The 19,212-nt window shown below is 48.9% G+C and overlaps 1 protein-coding gene across 1 annotated transcript in view; it reads right to left on the bottom strand.

Moving 5' to 3' along the window:
- The window catches only part of SKOR2 (SKI family transcriptional corepressor 2), a 40,983-nt gene extending 40,049 nt beyond the window's left edge, over positions 1–934 (bottom strand). The window contains exon 1 of the mRNA XM_040264224.1: positions 3–934. Within this exon, the coding sequence (XP_040120158.1) occupies positions 3–934 (932 nt within the window). The remainder of the gene's footprint in view (positions 1–2) is intronic.
- Between the last annotated feature and the right edge of the window lie 18,278 nt (positions 935–19,212).

The raw sequence follows: 19,212 nt of genomic DNA, 5'->3' as shown, positions 1-19,212 counted from the left end.
CGAAGCGCGGCCGCTTGTGATGCGGCGCGTGCGGCGCGCCGGCCAGCTCGGCCAGAGGCGGCGGCGGCGGCGGCGGGGGGGGCGCCCCCAGCAGGTGCGGGCCCAGGAGCCCCCCGCCCCCGGCCACCGCGGCCGCCGCCGCCACCGCGGCCGCCTTGACTGAGCTGAGCGGGTGGCAGGCGGGGTGCGTGCCCGGCTGGGGCAGCGCGCGCTTTCGGCTCCCGCCGTTGAACATGGCCTTGACGTCCTCCCAGGCGAAGACGAGCTCGTCCTGGGGGCTCTTGTCCGTGAGCTTGAGATGACGGCGCCACGAGTTGAAGTTGGCTGCGTCCGGCTGCGTGTACTTGGCGTCGGGCGTGCGGTGGGAGTGGAAGATGAACTTGTTGGGCGAGAAGTACATGTTGCAGTAGCTGCATTTGATGCACTTGGCGCGCGAGCTGTTGTAGCGCGCGGGGATGAAGCTGCCGCGGCAACCCCAGGCGCACTCGTGCGAAACATCGAAGGCGAAGTTGTCGGGCAGCTTGGGCGGCCTGTTTTCGCCTAGGAACGACTTGCACAAGCGCTCAGCTTCGCGCTTGGTGATCATGCCGCAGCGGCGCGAGGAGATGGGCATGGCCCCGGCGCGCCGCAGGATCTCCAGCTGCACCGGCGTGCACTGCACGCACGTGATGCCCAGCGCCACGCGGCGGTTGTGGATCTCGTTGTAGCTGAAGTTCTTGAGGAGAGTGTTGGAGATCTGTGCGAGGCATAGGCGCTCCTGCCCGTCGATCACCAGCGACACGATGGGAATGCCGTAGAGGATCACCTGGCCCACCTGGTTGGGTTTCAGGTTGGCGTGGCCGGGTCGCGGCTGGCTCAGCGCGTCGGGCTGGAAGGCGCTCGACGGCGACGCCAGCAAGATGTCGTTAGGCCCCGGCAGCGGGCTGGAAGCCATCTCCTCCGCCGGGGAAGCCCGGGCCGAGCCCTCCGGGTCAGCCTTGGAGACTGGAAGGGAAAGGAGAAAGCGTTGGCTAGAGCCTTTTTAGATTACCAGAGGGGTGGGTTGTGCGGCTAACTGAAGAATTATAATAACTTCCTTCGGTTAAGATATAATTATCACTGGACAAGGGGACCAAGTTTCGGACACAGGGAAGTTCTCTCAAATTTCTTCAGGCGATCCTTTGGAAACGCGGGGATTTGAAAGTACTTCAGTTCTAAATATCCCACGTAAATTTTAAAAAAGTCACTTCCTAAGGAACTCAAGACCTTATCCCGCATTTATGGAAGCCATTAGAATAAAATGGCATGCCTGTTAGAAATTAGGAAGTAATGATGACAGTTGTAACTAGGACAGGTTACAGAAGTTATGGAAAACTGAGGCTTGGCCATTGAAGCCCAAATTGTAAACGAGAGACCATTCACATTTGCTTGAAAATAGATTGATTTTGGTTAAAACAATAAACCCAAGCTTTTAAAAAAGCCATGTTTGTGGTATCTGTGGTTTCCTTGGGGGAAATTCACTGCTGGTTGAGGCATAGCTCATTAAAGCAAACGAAAGCCCTTCTCCCTGATCTTTGCCATTAGATATTTTGATACTTCAGTTAGAAATTTGGGGGGAAAATGTACAGAGCTATATGCAAGATTACACCAAAATAGGTGTTTCAAGTTTTCTAAAAGCTGCTTGCTAAATTGAGTGGTTCTGGCTCTAATAGGTTGATTTAAAAAATGAAGTTGTAGACTTGAAAATATTCAGATACTGTTTTCTTGTCATTTCATGACAATGAGCAAATAAGTACAGGCGAGAGTGTTAAGCCCAGAAACAGTGCAAAGAAATGGAACAGCTCTTGGGGATCCTTACTGGTGGGCTTTAAAAGGCAAATTTAGTTGTAAGGTGAACCACTTTCTGTGACATTTCTTTTTCTGATTTGTGTAGATATCTCTTCACCTTATAGGGGGAATAAGTGCCCCACGGTAGGGATAAACCTTGGCCTTGATAATCTGCGGGAGCGCTAAAAGCGGAAGCCCAGGGTTGGGCCTGTGGTGAAATTCCTGTCGTCTCTGGTCAGTGGTGTACTTAATGGGGGAAAACAGCCAGTAAATTGAAAATACACCAAAAGCAAGCAAAAGAAACCTTTGTGATGCCACTAAGTCAAAGCAAGCAAAGTGGCTCATTCCCTGAGAAACCAACAGTGACCTTTGCACAGCTTCTTGTCCAGGGCAGCTGCTAAGAGTATGGTTTGCCCTGGAAAATCACCGGTGGCAGTGGCATCACCACCTTCCCCCAAGTACGCTGGAGTTTGTTACTATAGAGATTTCACTGAATACACTAGCATACCCCTTTACCCAGATGGTCATATCCTTGTCCTCTCTGGGTTCCTGTAACGTCTATCCTGACAACCTTCCCCCTTCTGACCCCTGGATCCTCAGTTCTCATTACATTCCGTGGCCTCCAGGAAGGTTGAACAAACGCGATCAAAGAGAGGAAAGCTGGGCTTGTCACTTCGGATGGATCAGTATTTCCAGGGGACAGGGCGATAAATGGAATCGTGATACCTGGGCCTGAAATAACCAGCCCTAGCTTTGCCAAATGGTCCTTCAGTGCTCATCCCCGCTCCCCAAACAAGATTCTCATCTAGACCCTGGGATAATGGCAACTCTCGCTCCGGAGCGATGTGTTCAGCGGGCCTGGCCCTATCGGGGAGCTGCTCTACGTTAGAGACCCGCCGCCTCCGCAGCGCTGCCCCGGCAGACGTGTGTCCGACTGGGGGTGCTCCAATTTCACCCCGAGCGCTCCCAGAAACTCCTGTCAGAGCAGAGACACACAAATAAGACGCTTTAGGTAGGGAGTTTTTTTTTTTTTTACGTGAGTGAGGGAAGAAGAGACAATTAAAAGTTAGTTTATCTGAGGAAGCTGTCGAACTTCCTTATCCGACTTACGAGCCAATGACCCCCAGCTAAACTCCCCTGGCTCCCAAACCAATCACCACCGAAGCCCTCCGCTGCCCCTCAACCTCACCAGGAAAATCCCACCGCTGGGGATCCCAAATCATGGACCGCGAGCTGTGCGCCAAGTAGGGGCCGGCTGGTTCCGGCAGTACCTGGTAACCCCTAGCTGTCTTTACTCGCGTGGCTGCGGGCCCATCTTCCGAGGTCGCTCGGAGGCGAAGCATCCAAGCGAGTCCTCGAATCCAGCGGGCGGGACTTCGGAGGGCTCCGCGTGCAGATGCTGGCGCTCGTCGGCGCTAACGGCGCTGGTACCCCGGCCGGCTGAGAAGGACCGCCCGAATTGCGGCGGGGCGTCCCCTCGACCGTAGAAAGTGTGGACGCGCGGAAACCGCGGCAGGCGAGCCCCAGGTGGAGCGCAGTCTGACAGCGCCTTTCTCTGTCTCTGAACTCGTGTCGGACCGAGGGGACGCCACCCAGCGGGCAAGGTGACGTCACCGTCTCCCTGACACTCCACATTAAAGGGCTGGCATGTTACAGGGAGGGAGGAGGGAGAGCGAAAGGCAGAGCGAGCAGATCCTTTCTCAGCAGGCACGAAAGCTAACACCTAAACCCACCCGCAATCGACAACAACCTCTCCAACCCGGAGCAAGCGCAGCCGCGGTGCTGGAGCTGCAGATCTGATTCAGCCGTAGAGAGCCCTGTAGTGTGCGTGCATCCCCGGGACCTGGATCCCGGAGGCCCCGGATTCTAGAAGGACGCCTCTAAATTGACTGTATCCCTGCCTGTTATCGTCTCCTCCCCTCATTTCTCTGAGCCACCCTGCTTTGCGAATGCTCCCTCGGGTACGCAGCGCAAATCTGTAGCCTCACTGTGTCTCGGAAGATAGAGGAACCGCACTTAGCCCGAGAATAGAATAGTTTCAGCGGTCCACTGAAACACTGGGCAATGAGAAAAGCCGAGGAGGAAGGGAGTTTCTGAGTAGCGTGCCCAATCTAAAAACTTGGAAGGAAGCATGGAGAATATCTTCACTTTGGAATATACGTTTGCCCCTTTTTTAGGACAAGATGCAAAGCGGCATTCTCTATTTCGGAAAGTGCAATTGAATGAGGACCCCAATGAGAGCACGTGTGCACTCATCAGTCAACTCCATTCAGAATAGTTCTCTAACCCATTTTGTAAAAGCCATGCAGGCTACCTCAGCACAAGGAAAAGCTGAGACACGAAAGCAAGGAGGGCCCCAACCTTGACCTGCACTTATGCAAGTTGAGGATGCTCCCAGGGAAGTACATTCTCAGGGAATTATGTAGAAGCAAGCTCTTTTAAGAAAAGGAAATAACAACAATAATGATGATGGGAAAGGACCATTTCCCATAACTTCCACAAAGAAAAGCATACATACAATATAGTGGAGTGTCAGTGTATCACTTCCTAATGGATCAGCTATTAGGAGTCAAAATGACCACTTCTCCTTTATCAGAAAGGGATAAAATTGCCTATTTAGAGGACATTCTAAGAATAATACCTACAGGGAGTGTGATTGGGAGATCTTTTAAGTTTTTCCTTTACTATCAGAGCCAGATTTTCAGTTGCCGCCTGGTAAAACACACAGGCTCAGAGTTGGGTAGTCACATTATGGAAATGGTTGAAAAAACAACCTCCACTAACCTGGAAGCCCGGCAGGACTACCTCATAGCATCAACAGACCATCACTAAATTCGAGCATGAATGTGTGAAAGCACTTCATTAAAGGTCAGTAATACAAAAGAGTCAACTGAACAAAACCTGAGGGATACAGGGATTGTGGCTATTTTAAATGAAAACAGTTTCAGAGCCATAAAAATTGTAACGTTTGTTCGAGCATGTTTCAAATGGCTGTGAAGTAATATTTCACCCAAATTCTAGTTTCTGAAGACATATGGGCACAAATTGGGCTCTGTCCTAAGGGGCTGAAATCAACTGAATGCTCCCTAAGTGCCCTCCGAGCCTCCTATCCTAAAAGAAGGAAAACTCACAGGGTGCCTGCCTAGCTCATTTGCCAAAACATTTTCATTCACAAATCCATTTCTGTAGAAAGCTGAAGGCTGCCCACCCACCTGCTCTTCTGAAGTTTCCAGGGCCTTGGCCTGATTCTGCCTCCTCTCTGAGGTCAGATGATGGGTTTAGTCACTAAGTTGTGTCCGACTCTTGTGACCTCGTGGACTGTAGGCTGTCAGGCTCCTCTGTTCATAGGATTTTCCAGGCAAGAATACTGGAGTGGGTTGCCGTTTCCTTCTCCAGGGGATCTTCCTGACCCAGGGATCGAACCCTGATCTCCTGCACTGCAGGCAGATTCTTTACTGACTATCAGAGAAGCCCCCTGTGGGCTGAGGTCAGGTCTGAGGTCTGAGGTCAGGGGTTCGCACAAAAGGAGGGCTCGGCTTCCTCACACTTCCTAGGACCCGGGCTACTAGAAAGAAAGCCTGAACTGCATGGAAAGAAAGCCGGGAAATGGGACAAATTTTACGATCAGAAATGGGAAGCAACGAAAAGCCTGTCCCCTCATTAATGTACCACAGGGAGATGTGTGGTCACTGCCAAGCAGGAAGAATCACGGGATCGTCCCTTTTGGTTTTGCTGGTCCCATCTGTGCCCCCAAAGGCTCCTTGTCCTCTATAGATCCCTATTTTAAGAAAAAAAAATTTTTTTTGAAAAGAGAAATGGGATGAATCTTTGCCTTTCCTCCCATCCTTGGTACTCTGAAGACTGAATCCACATCTGAGTGGTACCTGTAGCCATCCCCTTACATCATTTTTCAACATAAACATTTATACTTTACCTTGGTGACTTACTGGCCATACAAACCTGAGTTTTTTTTTTTTTTTTAATGCAAAGAAGTTTCACTGGAAAGAGAAACGTATGATGTTAAGTACTTTTGCACCAATAATTCTAAAAATAGCATGGCATTTTATTACCCCAGCGAGTCTAGGGCGTCTGTTTGACCTGTCAGGCCAATCATATTTTTGAAAGATTAAGGTGAACTGTTATTCAAAGCTAGATTCCGTGCTCCAGCAAATCCTCACCACGAGTCTGGAGCTGGACTTCGGAATTACAGCCTGATTATACGTTTTGAGTTGGTGAGCAACTTTCTGCCACTCACTATCTCTCTGATTCTTTGCTGTCTCCTAAGCTTGAACAGGCTTCCTGATGGTTTTCCACTGCCTTTCCATTTTCTTCTTCCAGACCAGGGGCGCCTGATCCTTGTCAGTCCCTGTCCTGGCCCCTGAGAGCTTGGCAAGCTCAGGGAGGAGCAGGCGGTGGCGGGAGGCAGCGGGTAGGGGCCGAGTTAATCAATGCTTTCCTATTCGAGCTGACATGCATTTTACACGTCGGGACTCTCCTCAGCCGGCTAATTGATTCAAATTGTTTTATTGGTTAAACTGGTGTCACCCGTTTGCATGATCTATCACCGCACGGAGGAGAGCATTTCCACTCTCATCTCCGTTCTGGGCGGCTGCGGTTTACCCAGGCCAGGGACAGGTAAAGGAGCCCAGACACCGGACCCAAAGGAAAACCACAAACCGAGCTGGCTGCCTCTGAACTGGAGAAGCGACTCCTCAATGCAGGCGCACGTAGCGGGTGCGGCTGCGGGGATGAAGCTTTCCAGCTTCAGAATTTAACAATCGGTTGAAGCGAACCCACACTTGACCGAGGCTTCCTCCACCTTGGAAGCTGACTATTTCCCAGAGGCGCCGTGTGATCTCTGGGGTCTGAGTCGAAGGCCAAAACAGAGGAGCTGTCCGCGGTGCTGACGCGGTGCAGCGCTTCGAGGCGTAGCAGATCCTACGGCGTTCAACCCCCTCCCGGAAGAAGCCTCCCAGCCTATAATCACTGGAGCCCTTATATTGGGCTCTGGGCTCCAGCATGGCCTTGCAGACTTAAGAGACAGGCAAGAGACGACACAGAACCGCCCCCCTCCACACTTCTGCCACACCTGCTCCATCTCAAAGGACTCCATCTCCAGCCATTCCCCACCCCCACGTCTGTGTTTTGCATTGACCCAAAAGGAAGATAAAGGCCTTAATATAAATTCATTAAAATCAGAAACAACAGATACCCTCTCCCTTTCTACTCCCAGCCTCGGTACTGGAGAGCCCATGACAGTACAGATCAAAGAAACAGCCTCTTTCTCTCTCACTCATTCCCTCTTATCCCATTCTCAGCAGAAATATTTCTGCTTCTCTGTCCCTGCAAGAAGTGTCCTTGGAATTGATGTTTCTGCATCAGGTAAGGCAAGAAATGGTTTCCAGTTAGTTCCAAGTCTGCAAAAGGAGACCTGCATGGCCCAGAACGAGACCAGAAGACCAGCAGAACTAGCAGAGATGGAAGAATTCTTGCATATCAGAAACTACAGGCACTTCAGTTAGACTGAAACTGGGTACAAATTTCTCCTCAATCACTTACTAGTTGTGGAATTCTGCTTTGATACTTAACCTCCCTAAACCCCAGCTTCTTCATCTGCAAAATGAAGAGATTGATATGTAACCCACAGGGGTGTTGTGAGGATTAAATAAGATAATATATGTAAAATGCTTGGCACAAAGTAGTCACTTAATATATGCTAGCTTTAAAAGCACTTTCTTGGAGAATGGAGACAAGGGTTAGGCCTGAACAGTTCCAAGATATGTTTGGTGTCTTTAATAGCTCCAGAATAAAAGATTTCAAAGGCATTTTAGTTTCATGGTGAGCATAGAGGGAACCAGGTTCCCTGGAGGAACCTGAGTTCTTTTCATTAAAATTTTATCCTGCCCCCTAATTGGTCTAGTGTTTATTTTGTATACAGGTGGCCAGAACCTTAGCTTCTATTTGTTCAACCCATTTAAAATAAGTTGATAATAAAAATTAGCAGTGGTAATTGCTGTAATGATAATAATTGCTGATAGTCTTTAGTTCCCCCTTTCTACCCAAAAGAGCTTTCTGCAACCTAGAAAGCTGAGCTTAGACTCCCTGGTTTTTCCTCCATTGCTTTGGCTGGAATTACATGAAGGAAACAAAGGACCAGGAGCAAACCAAAACTCATCCATTATGGAAGTCATAGAAGATATGAGAAAATCCTCTGAGCCTTCTCTAAAATACTGTTCATAAACAGGAACCCTTTTTCTGGGGCCAGAGTATCTGAAGAGAAGTACAATGAGAGCACAAACCTAAAAATCTAAATCAGAATTGAGGAAAGGAAGAGAAAATAAATACATTTTGCACTGTATCTCAGCTCCAGTGATTCCTTCAGCTCCTCATGCAGCAACGACTATGGGAATCAATGAGATTCTTTCTTATCTTTCAAGCAAATCTTTATAAGAAATAAAGACAGTAGGAGAAGGAACCAATGTTTAATTTCCCTTAAAACATTCTCCCAAGAAAACTTGCCCTTGGGTGAGTGGCCGAAAGAGTGGTTACACCACCAGTTCACAGAGGCCAAGGGACTAATGGAAATATTTGCTACTGGACTTTCTTCTTTATAAAAAGGAATTCGCATTTCTTCATAAGTCCTCACAAGCTTGTAAATACAGCAAAGTACACACATGCACACATAGTTTACATGAAGTAGTAAAATCCAGAATGGAACATGAACTTGGTATACCGGGTGGTTACTTAGCAAATATTAGTGGACCAAGATAAAATGCAAAGGAACACAAAATGCCTGAGGACACATGTAAGGCTAGATGCAGGCTCCCTGAACATACCTAGGAATGTGCATCAAAGAGGGACACTGGCACAAGGAATAACCCACTAGGCTCTCACCCTTCCTCCTCTTCTCCTTTCTCTCTTTCTGTGCATGCATACACATATGTGCCTGCCCCCTCCACTTCCCTCCTCCCCATGTTGGGAAGGAGGGAGTCCTTTGAAATGGAGGTGGTCCCAGCTGGAAAACCCCAGAGCTCATTTAGATCACATCACTTCAGGCTTTTGTCTCTGCTCCTGAATAACCTAGGCCGCTACAACAAAAGGATAGGCATCTACATGGAGTTTTCATTGGCAAAGATGCGTCTCAAAGATGCTGCTATAATCATGAATAACAAGGCAAGATGCTTGCCTTTTTTGATTGCCACTCCTAAAGAAAGGAGAGGAGAAAGGAGAAAAGGAAAAGGAGAAAGTGGAACAAGAAATAAAGACTGTGGGAGAGAAAACTAAGGCGAGTATTTTAGTGGATTTATGCAAAAAGAGTCTAATTGTATGAAGACTTCAACTGCCACCAAGACCAAGAAATGTGGTTTGAGGCTTTAAAAAACAAAAAACTGGCTCTTTTGTTTCAGGGAAGCAATTTAAGAAGTAACTGAGGCTAAGGATGCAGAACGGGTGTGGAGCAGGATCTTTTATATCTTGAAGAGGGGAGGCAGAGGAATAGGAGTGGGGGAGGGGCTGTAGACTGTCTGTTGACATGTCACAAGAGAGAAAATGACATAGATATACATTTAACATCTCCCCAGCTGACACTGGTGGAAGGAACATTGGATTTTATTTCCTGGGGAAATGAAGACATTCCCTCCCCTCCATTTCCTGTTCTTTTCCCTCTCACTCCTCCCTATTTGAAAAATTTTTCCTTTGCCATCAAGCTTGATCCCATTAGCTAATACATTATTAAAGTATCATGTGCTCTCAGGCTGCCCAATAAGCTTCATGACTTCAGCTTTCCTCCTGCCTGCAGTTGTTAGCTCAGTGGTAGCAAAAGGTGAAATTAGATATTAGCAAAATAAATCCCAGGGTAGAGGGGGTTAGAAATCTGAGTCATTGATTTTTTTTCCCTGAAAAGAATAGCAAGCACTGAATATTCAGAGAGAATATTGAGAGGAATTTTCTATTTTTGTGTACTTAAAGGTACTTTTTAAGCAAAAAGGCTTTCCCTCTTGAGGTTAGGGGTTCAAAGTGAAAGTAGAGCTAACCAGATCAAAGACAAAATAACCAGTTCCAAACTTTTGCAAGATGCATTATGATATCATCGACAAACTCTTAATGTTGGCAAATAATTAAATTTTCCATCTTTTAGAACTGTGTAACCTTGGGTGTCTTAGAAACAAATTGTACAAACAAACCACGGAGATGAGCACTGAGGGTTTCAGAGGAGATATAATGAACCAACTTTAATTACTAACTTGAAATTAAAAATGTAATATACAGATTTAAATTTATTTTCACCTAAATTGTGTATAAAATTATATGGCTTTTGCAGGCTAAGAAATGCTTTGTAACCAGCCATGCTACTAAAAAGTCTGAAGTAGTTTCCAAAACCAAGTTCCCAGACTCACATAGTAATAATGATACATTTATCATTACTGATGACCACCTACTGGGTAATTATTGCTTTGTTACTACTATTACAATCAAGAGATTTCTTTATTTACTGTTAACATTCACTTAAAACTGAATGTTAATGACTGTTCTGAATTCACCAAAGAGAGTTTTCTGTTATATTTCAGAAGTACTTACGTTCTGATTCAGAAATGGAAAACCATCTTACAACAGAGAGGAAGATTGGGCAAGCACTCGGCTCTCACCCTCTTGTGAGAATGAAAACAGCATTTGGAGGAATTCTGGAGCAAAATTTTCCAGCTCAGAGTTGCAAAAGGTTAACATAATGCAACCACTTGACTTGTGCTAATTATGTAAGTATTTTATTACAGGAGATTCATTCATTATTGATACTTGTTTGCAGCAACTTCCTGCTTGGGGGAGTTATATTTTATATGAGAAGTAAACAACCCTCGGCTCCAGGGCTGGCCTCCTCTCCTCCAGATCTGATTTCCTCCCACCCCTTTGTCTAGTTTCACAACCCTATTGGGTTGTTGTGTCCCTATTGAGGCAGAAAGACAATTCCCTAAACTCTCCTATTCTTTCTCCCCATTCAGAACTTCCCAGTTCTTTAAAAGGTAAGAGCTCAGGGTTTGGAATGTTGGGATGGGGATGAAGTAGATGAGAAAAACTGGTTTTAGTGTTTTCTTTCATATCACATGATGACAAGTGAGAATTTTCATTAAAAATCTAGACTCCTTGAGGCCACCAACCTACTTTGGAAGCTCTTCTCTGCTCCCACCCAGAAAAGCCAGGCCTTTGGTATATCCAAATCTGGTCCTTAGGGAAGTAGGGCTGGTGGAAGCTGTTAACCAATGGAAAGGCTACAAGAAAGGCTCCTGCCTGCCCCTAAGTCAGAACCCAACCTCTCAGCCAGTGGTGGTTGCTACAGTCTACAATATTTTCTTCCCAGGGTCTATGACAAGCTGTACTAGGAAGACATGACTTTCCTTGCAGAATGGACTCACTGAAGGCCTGAGGATTGTGCTGGATCCTTGGCTTAAGGGTCCTCAGAAATTTCACTCTGAAAGCATATGCTGGCCATCTGAGCCTGGCCATCTGGTGAGAGGCCAGTGTTTCCTAAAGGGGTCAAAAGATTGGCATTGGCCTCCAACCTAGGAGGAAGGGTTTCCTCCTGAGCTTTCTTCCAGATTCTGAGACCCCTGCCTAAGAGTCTCAGTTCAGAACTGGGGTGCATACAAGGTGCCAGAGGTCAGCATGCTTAAGACCCTCAAAGAAAGTCAGGAATTGGGGATGGTGGAGGGGCAGGGTAAGAGCATTTAGCAGTGGGGTGTGTGTGTGTGTGTGTACTACCCTGTTTTTCAAGGTTCTAACGTGGAAGGATGAGAATGAACCAGCAAGAGGCTGAAGTTCCAAAATTTAAGACAGGTTTTTAAAAAGAATAAAATGGTATAGTTTGGGATGGAGTGAGGAGGTGGCTTTAGGAAGGTGCCTGCAAGCTGGGATTGGGCAGGACTTACCAAAGGCCTGGGCAGAACTGACAGAGCTCAAAGCCTAGATTCATCCCTTTCTCTCTACTATCTAGCCTAGAACTTCAGCACTTTGGGAATGACAGATGGCTGGAGGATGACTAGAGGTTCAGAGGGCTCTGGGAAGATAAGTCTGGTCTAGAGGGGAGGGAATGGGTAAAGTGCTGAGACTGGGTCTTTGATGGGTGCTGCAGGCTTGGTCAGCACAACCCCCAATCCCCTGGGTGCCTTGCTTCCCTGCTTCTATCCCATGACTGGGTGCCTGGGTGGAACCGCTCTGCCATCTACAGAGAAATGCCGCTCTGCCATCTACAGAGAAATGCCGTTCCCAGCAAGGCTTACTTAATGGTCCTTTAACAAACTCTTCGATCTCTCTTTGGCCGCCCTGGCTCTTCGATGCCTCCTCCTCCTTCCTTTCTCCACTGCCTCCATCAGTTATTTATGACCAGCGTTAATTATTCACGAAAAGAGAAAACTCCAGCTTTGGGAACTTTACTAGGAGCATTTGGGTGTTTCTGCCTTTCCCACCTCCGGGTGGGCTTGAGTCTTGGGGATTTTCAGTTTGGTTGGATCCTGCTTTGAAGTGGGGAAAGGGAAGCCCAATGGTTGGGCAGTGGGGACGCGAGAGGGTGTACTCCTCGTCTGGGTCAGCTCCAGCCTCTGCCTTCGAAGTGTAAACTCCGGGTCAGCGCCTGCTCTGCAGGCAAGGTGTGAACTCCCGCGACCGGAAGTTACCAGGCGCGCTCGAGGGAGTCGCTGTCCCAGCTTAGAGGTGCTGAAGCCACACGTGGGCTCTGGGGCTGCGGGCTGCGGGGGTGTGGGAGGGAAGATGCGGCCGTAGTCCCAGGCAGGGAAGTCTCTTTCCACAGCGTCTTGAAAAAAAAAAACTTCTCTTTCTATTTCTCTATCTCCAGTCCCCGCCCCACCCCCGCAAGTGACATTAGAACGTTGTAACCAAAGATTAATTGCCTTAATCAAATCGACCCACCCTCTGCAATTAATCTTTTAGCAACAAATTAGAGACAATTTACCTCAACCTTCCGGGTCAGGCGGAGAGAGGAGGTGGGATAGACAGGGTGGAAGAGTTTGACAAAATCCACAAACGGTGCGGGGTGGGGATTGGGAGTGGGTGTGCGTTTAAAGAGGGGTGGGGGGCGTGGTGGGGGTAAGGAAAGAGAGGAGGTAGGGGTCAGCTGTAGGATTGTGGCGGCGATCAGAAGTTCCTGGAGTCCCCTTCAATCCAGTTTTCTCCGAAGGAGGGGAGGCCAAGCGCGGAGGACGGGGCCACTTACCTGCCTGCGCCGCCCTCGCGGTCTTCAGCCGTCCGCGCGCGGTCCGCCGCTCCTGCCTCGCGCTCCGCGGCTCCACCGCCGCTCTCCGCCGCCCGCGGTCCTCTGCACTCCCGCTCGCGGTCGGGTTTTCCGCCGCGACTCTGTCCCGCCCGACTCTCCCGTTCTCTGAGGTCTTCCGCAGACACCTAGCTCTTCCTATTCCCTTCCTGGCCAATTTCCTAAGTTTGGGGTGAGGGTCGCTCTCTTGGAGACCAGCTTCTCCGCTTAGCTTGCTCAGATCCGCACCCCCCTACCCCACTCCCCAGCCCAGACCTAGGTCTTTGACGCCGCCTGTTGGTCAGGCAGGGCAGGGCAAGGAGAGGAGCGCTGCGCCAACCTCGGCTTCCCACCCGTCACCTTTCCACGCCCAGTGGTACAAACTAAGGGAAGGGAGGCCAGGGTTGGAGGCCTGATAACTGGAGCGGGGCCAGAGGCAAGAGGGAACAATTTGCTTTGGGGGCTTGCAGCCCGGGCAGGCAAGCTTGGGCTCCCTGCCAGGAGAAGGGTTATCGCAGGGCGCGCAGGTGGGCGTCTCTCTCGCTGCCTGAGGGCCTAGGCTAAAAGCCGGCACCCTCCCCCAGTCCTCTGGGGGAAAAGACCACCTGAGGTGAGGTCAGGCCCGGAGGGCGGAGTCCACAGGGAGCGCTGGTCGCGGGCACCCTTTATGCGTCTTCAGCAAGGGAATGGGGCGGGGTGGGGAGGGGTGCCAGGAAACTGGCAAAAGGAGAATTAGTCCATCTCAGCACCACCAGGGAGAAAAGCTTTGGCACCAAACTCATACGCTGCTTTTAAAAGTTAGCCGAATCCATCTCGTTATGAGTATCAGACGCTTTGAGGGGCGAGTCCAATCGAAGTCCAGGGGGGATGGTGGGGATATGGGCCACATTTGGGAGTACTGGGGTGTCACAGAGGCCATCTTTCTGGCTCCCGCCTGGTCCCTCCCTAGGCAAATTTCCAAACGCCGGCACTCTCATCGGGTCCCTCTTCCCTTGGAACTTTGGGAAGCCTCGGTCTAGCCCTGAGTCCACCGAGACATCCACGGATTGGAGGTTCCTCCCTCACCCCCACCTCCCACCATTCTCATCCTGTCTTTTTCATTGAAAGAATTGATGGACTGTTTCTCCGCTACCCCCTCCTTCTCTAATAAACGCTTCCCATAGATTATTCGACGCAGAGAAGGAAGGCGGCTGCTTAAAAAACAAAAAGCCATAGCCCTAATGAGTTCAATTACAATGTGGTAAACACATTGCCTCTACGCTTTAATTAAGCCTGCTGCCCAATTTTAACTCATTAGTAATTCATTAAGAGAACAGCCCGGTGCTGGCGGGTGGAAGGCACCGCAGACCGACTGTGCGCCGTAGTCAACACGCGCGCAAGCCGCTGCCGGCTCTAGCGCTGCGTGAGAGAAAATCAGGTTTGTAACCCTGTGACTTCATGCACTAGACTGCCCTCTCCTAGATGCACGGGTCTCAAGTTCCTTGGGCTTGAGGCCGGGTTTGCAAACTTGTTGGGTGCGGAGTGGTAATGTGGGGCTAAACCACGGTGGCGGGAAAATCTCTAGATTAAATGCGTCTTTCACTCCCAAAGTCAAATCTAGTTTCCGGGTATGGTGCACTTTCCCTCTTGCTTCTTTCACTTTGTACTAGCTTCTGGGGGAAAAAATCTAGATCTGACCTTAGCGCCCAGCTCTGGATACCCGCTGCAAGCTTCAGGACCCTCTGACCCGGAGAAGCTAAGATATAAATCAGACGGGGATTTTCTTTTTCTCCGGGATGGGGGTGGGAGACTTGGCGGTAGGGGGAGGAGACTGCTGGCTCAGAGAAATGGCTCTCTGAATGGTAAACTCCTCTTCTATCTTGCGATGATCTCTACGCCTGAGAGTAGGACTGGGGTTACAGCTGCATGTGAAACTCTGTCGGTTGAGACCAGCCCTCTTTACGGAAAAGAAACGGGGACAGAGCGTTTCAGAACGAACTACGCACGGGCAACGAGAACTCTTCTAGTCTTTCCATTTAATAGTCAAGGGACAGAGTGCAAACATTTCAACTAGAGTCGTTCCTCTCTTCTTCAGTCCCCCTCCGCGGCGGGTTCTCGGAAGAAAGTGCTGGCGTGTTCTGAGCGTCCTACCTTTCGGGTAGGACGGAACTCGTAGGTCTCTAGGCTCTAGTGTAGAGTTTCCAAAGAGAAGGGAAGGGCCAGTTTTAAGCGGTGCGGTTTGGTTTAGCAACGGGTCTTCCGCCCCTTTTGTATTCCTGCTCTGGGCGCCTTCTTTCGCTGGGAGAAAGAATTTGGCCGCGCGCGGCGGCCTACCGCGCCCACTGGGTATTCCTATTGCTTTTCTCTCCGCGCAGGGCTAGCCCCGGCTCCGCCTTCTCCAGGCAGCCCGAGACTCCCCAGGCCGTTGTTAGTGCGGCCCATCGCCCTGCCCTCTGGGCCTCAAGCAAATGCTAGAGGCCATTTGCCCTCTACATCCTGAAGTTTCTCCCTAGGGTTGCCCGTGCCTCTGCAGGCCCTGGGCCGCTCTCGTCTCTGTCGTGAGAGGCAACTCGTCTTGGAAGGCAGAGGATGGATTGGATTTCTCTCCGCGGAGGGCATTGCATCTCGCAGCCTGGCCGGATGGTGCCCCAAGAAGCTTAGGGCGCGAGTCCGAGCTTCTCTGACTAGTTTCTGTGCATTTGGAAAGCTTAAGAGGGTGAGGTTAAAGCCTTTAACTTTCAGTCTACCCCACCCCTTTCCTCTCTCTGCCTAGAGGCAGGAAGTGCTGTGGGAACAGATTGGGTAGTCTGAGAACAGGGGTCATGCCAGGCTTCACTCTCCCTGGATTCCAGAGTCGGCTGGGGAGAACCGTGTGGCCCAGCATGGTTTCGGCACTGGAGATTCGCGGTGGACCGGGTCACCACAGGGCGGAGGCGGGGTGGGAGCTTCCTGGCGGGTGCGGCGCACACGGGTGCAGACCTAGGTCCGCGATCCAAGGCTCAGCAGAAGATTTCGTGAGTGTTATTCGCTGCTCCTTTTCCCCGCTCGGCCCTGGTCCTTCCACCGCAGCAACAGCGCCTTCCCGCGCTCCGAGGACTGGCCGGGCGGGATTTGCCTGGAGGAGGGCCTCTCTCCAGCCCAGAGTGCTTTGAAAGTATAAAAATCGGATGCCTACCTTAGGCGATCAGGGCGCCTAAAATTAAGGAGGGCGGCAGTGGGATGAGAAATGCGTGTAAGTTGACAGCCTCGCAGGAAACCGCTCTCTTTCTTGGGATTTCCGGGTTTGGAGTTCAGTTAGGTGTCTGAGGGGGAACTCCAAGGTTCTTACCCTTTTATCCTCTGCCAGGGGGAAAGTTGCTAGGGCAAAGGTTTCGCAAAGATCCCTCATGCCCAGTGTTAATTACAGCGGAAATAGATTATATTCCTTCATTTTTTCCCCCTTCCTTAATGAAAAAAGACAGGGAAGTAGGATATAATTTATTTCTGTTGACAGTGGGATAAATAAGTACGTTTTTGGATTACTAAGAATTGACTGCTGGGGGAGGATGGGTTCCTGACATTAGATGGGGGCTCTACAGTTGGCTTTGGGTCAAGGAGATGGCCTTGTTTATCAAGTGCTTTTGTACAAACTTCACTCCAAATAGCCCCTACCCCCCTCCCCTTTTTTTTTTAACCTGAGAACAAAGGTAAAGGAGGCCATTTAGGGTGCATAGCTGCTAGGGATTTGCCTGGGTCAACTTAAGCTAACATTTTGGCTTTTTGCAATTTGCTTTCCTTCTATTTCTTTTTCAACCATCCATAATACCAGCTACCGTGAAGATATATCCTTAGATATCAAATGTTTGTTAATATGCTAAAATTATTTTTAGCTTTCTGGAAGGGTGTCTTCAGTGGCAGGCCTATTGCCCCCATAGTTTAGGTCTGTAAATTGAGAGAGAAGGGTGGGGAGAGAGGAGGAGGAGAAATAGAGAATCAATTCTTTGGAATGGGATAGAAAGCAAAGACATTTATTAGTCTCAAATAAGCAAGCTAGTAACTATGTACAAGCCTGGCTTAACAGGAACTGAGAAAGCCTGGGCACTTGCTTATAAAAGGGAAGACTGAAGCTGGGAAAACCATTGTGAGAGTGTACTAGTAAAACAGGACGTATACTCTCACTCATGTTGGAGATATTTATTGAAGAGAAGGAAAAAAATGTGTCCATGATTAAAGAGTGTGGCTTGGAAGGGGGTGGGAAATACAATCAAAGAGGACAAATATCTGGACCCAAATGATGTATACAATTCAAGAAAAGCTCTAAATCAGGGGCTATGGGAATGTGCATCGCATCTGGACAGTTGGGACTTCCCCTCTAGGTGTGTGCGGAGCCTAAACTCTACCCAGAGTTGTATGCATGGAAGCAGATGGGTTCTAGATCCACTGGGCACCAATAAACTCTTGTTTTCTTCTGTCACACTAAACTCTGTGAATGTTTTAACTGAAATCTCCCATGAGCAAATCTCCTGTTTTTCTGTGTTTTTAGGCCCAGACAAATGTTTAGCACTAAGATTAAACCGAATTACTGTCTTGAAGTGAAGTGAAGTGAAAGTCACTCAGTCGTGTCCGACTCTTTGTGACCCCATGGACTTATACAATCCATAGAATTCTCCAGGCCAGAATACTGGAGTGGGTAGCCTTTTCCTTCTCCAGGGGATCTTCCCAATTCAGGGATTGAACCCAGGTCTCCCGCATTGCAGGCAGATTCTTTACCAGCTGAGCCACAAGGGAAGCCCCAATTACTGTCTTAACCCTTGAAAAATGGGATCAGTGAAAGCAGACAGTAGGAGATTTTTACGTGCTCAGTCAGTCCTGTAAGGTTGTAGCAGAAACCTAAATATTTTAGGCCCATAATCTAGCTTGGCCCTCGGGCATATTGACACTGTCTTGGTCTGTTCAGGCTGTTATAACAAGTACCAAAGACTGGGTGGCTTATAAACAACTCTGGGAAACTGGGAAGTCCAAGATCAAGGCACCAACATGGTCAGATGAGGATACTCTTCCTAGTTCACAGTAGACACTTTTGTGCTGTGTCCTCTCCTGGTGGAAAGAGCTAAGGATCTCTCTGGAGTCTGTAATCCTGTTCATGAGGGTTTTACCATCATGACTTAAGTGAAAGTGATAGTGAAGTCGCTCAGTCGTGTCCGACTCTTTGTGACCCCGTGGGCTGTAGCCCACCAGGCTCCTTCGTCCATGGGATTCTCCAGGCAAGAGTACTGGAGTGGGTTGCCATTTCCTTCTCCAGGGGATCTTCCCAATGCAGGGATCGAACCCAGGTCTCCCGCATTGCAGGGAGCCACCAGGGAAGCCCATCCAAAGGTGATTAAGTCCTGATACCATCACCTTTGGTGGGGGAGGGGGGGTGTCAAGATTTCAGTATGAGTTTTGGGGGAACACAAACATTTAGACCATAGCACTGTCCTAACTGTGATATATCATACATCTGCAATGTGCATGAAATAATTTGATACATGTAGTTTTAATAGCACATTATTAACTCAAGCTGGAATCAAGATTCCTGGGAGAAGTATCAATAACTTCAGATATGCAGATGACACCACCCCAGTGGCAAAAAGTGAAGAGGAACTAAAGAGCCTCTTGATGAAGGTGAAAGAGGAGAGTGAAAAAGCTGGCTTAAAGCTTAACAGTCAGAAAACTAAGATCATGGCATCTGGTCCCATCCCTTCATGGCAAATAGAAGGGGAAAAGTGGAAGCAGTGACAGATTTTATTTTCTTGGGCTCCAAAACCACAGTGTACAGTGATTGCAGCCATGAAATTAAAAGCACCCACTCCTTGCAAGGAAAGCTATGACAAACTTAGACAGTGTATTAAAAAGCAGAGACATCACTCTGCCAACTAAGGTCTATATAGTCAAAGCTATAGTTCTTCCAGTAGTCGTGTAGAGATGTGAGAGCTGGATCATACAGAAGGCTGAGTGTGGAAGAATTGATGTTTTTGAACTGTGGTGTTGGAGAAGACTCTTGAGAGTCCTTTGAACTGCAAGGAGATCAAGCCAGTTAATCATAAAGGAAATCAACCCTGAGTATTCATTTTAAGGACTGATACTGAAGCTGAAGCTCCAGTACTCTGGCCACCTGATGCAAAGAGCCAACTCACTGGGAAAAAACCTTG

This window comes from Oryx dammah, unplaced genomic scaffold, assembly GCF_014754425.2.
Source record: "Oryx dammah isolate SB20612 unplaced genomic scaffold, SCBI_Odam_1.1 HiC_scaffold_22, whole genome shotgun sequence".
Classification (NCBI taxonomy): Eukaryota; Metazoa; Chordata; class Mammalia; order Artiodactyla; family Bovidae; genus Oryx; species Oryx dammah.
This window is presented reverse-complemented; position numbering and strand designations above follow the sequence as displayed.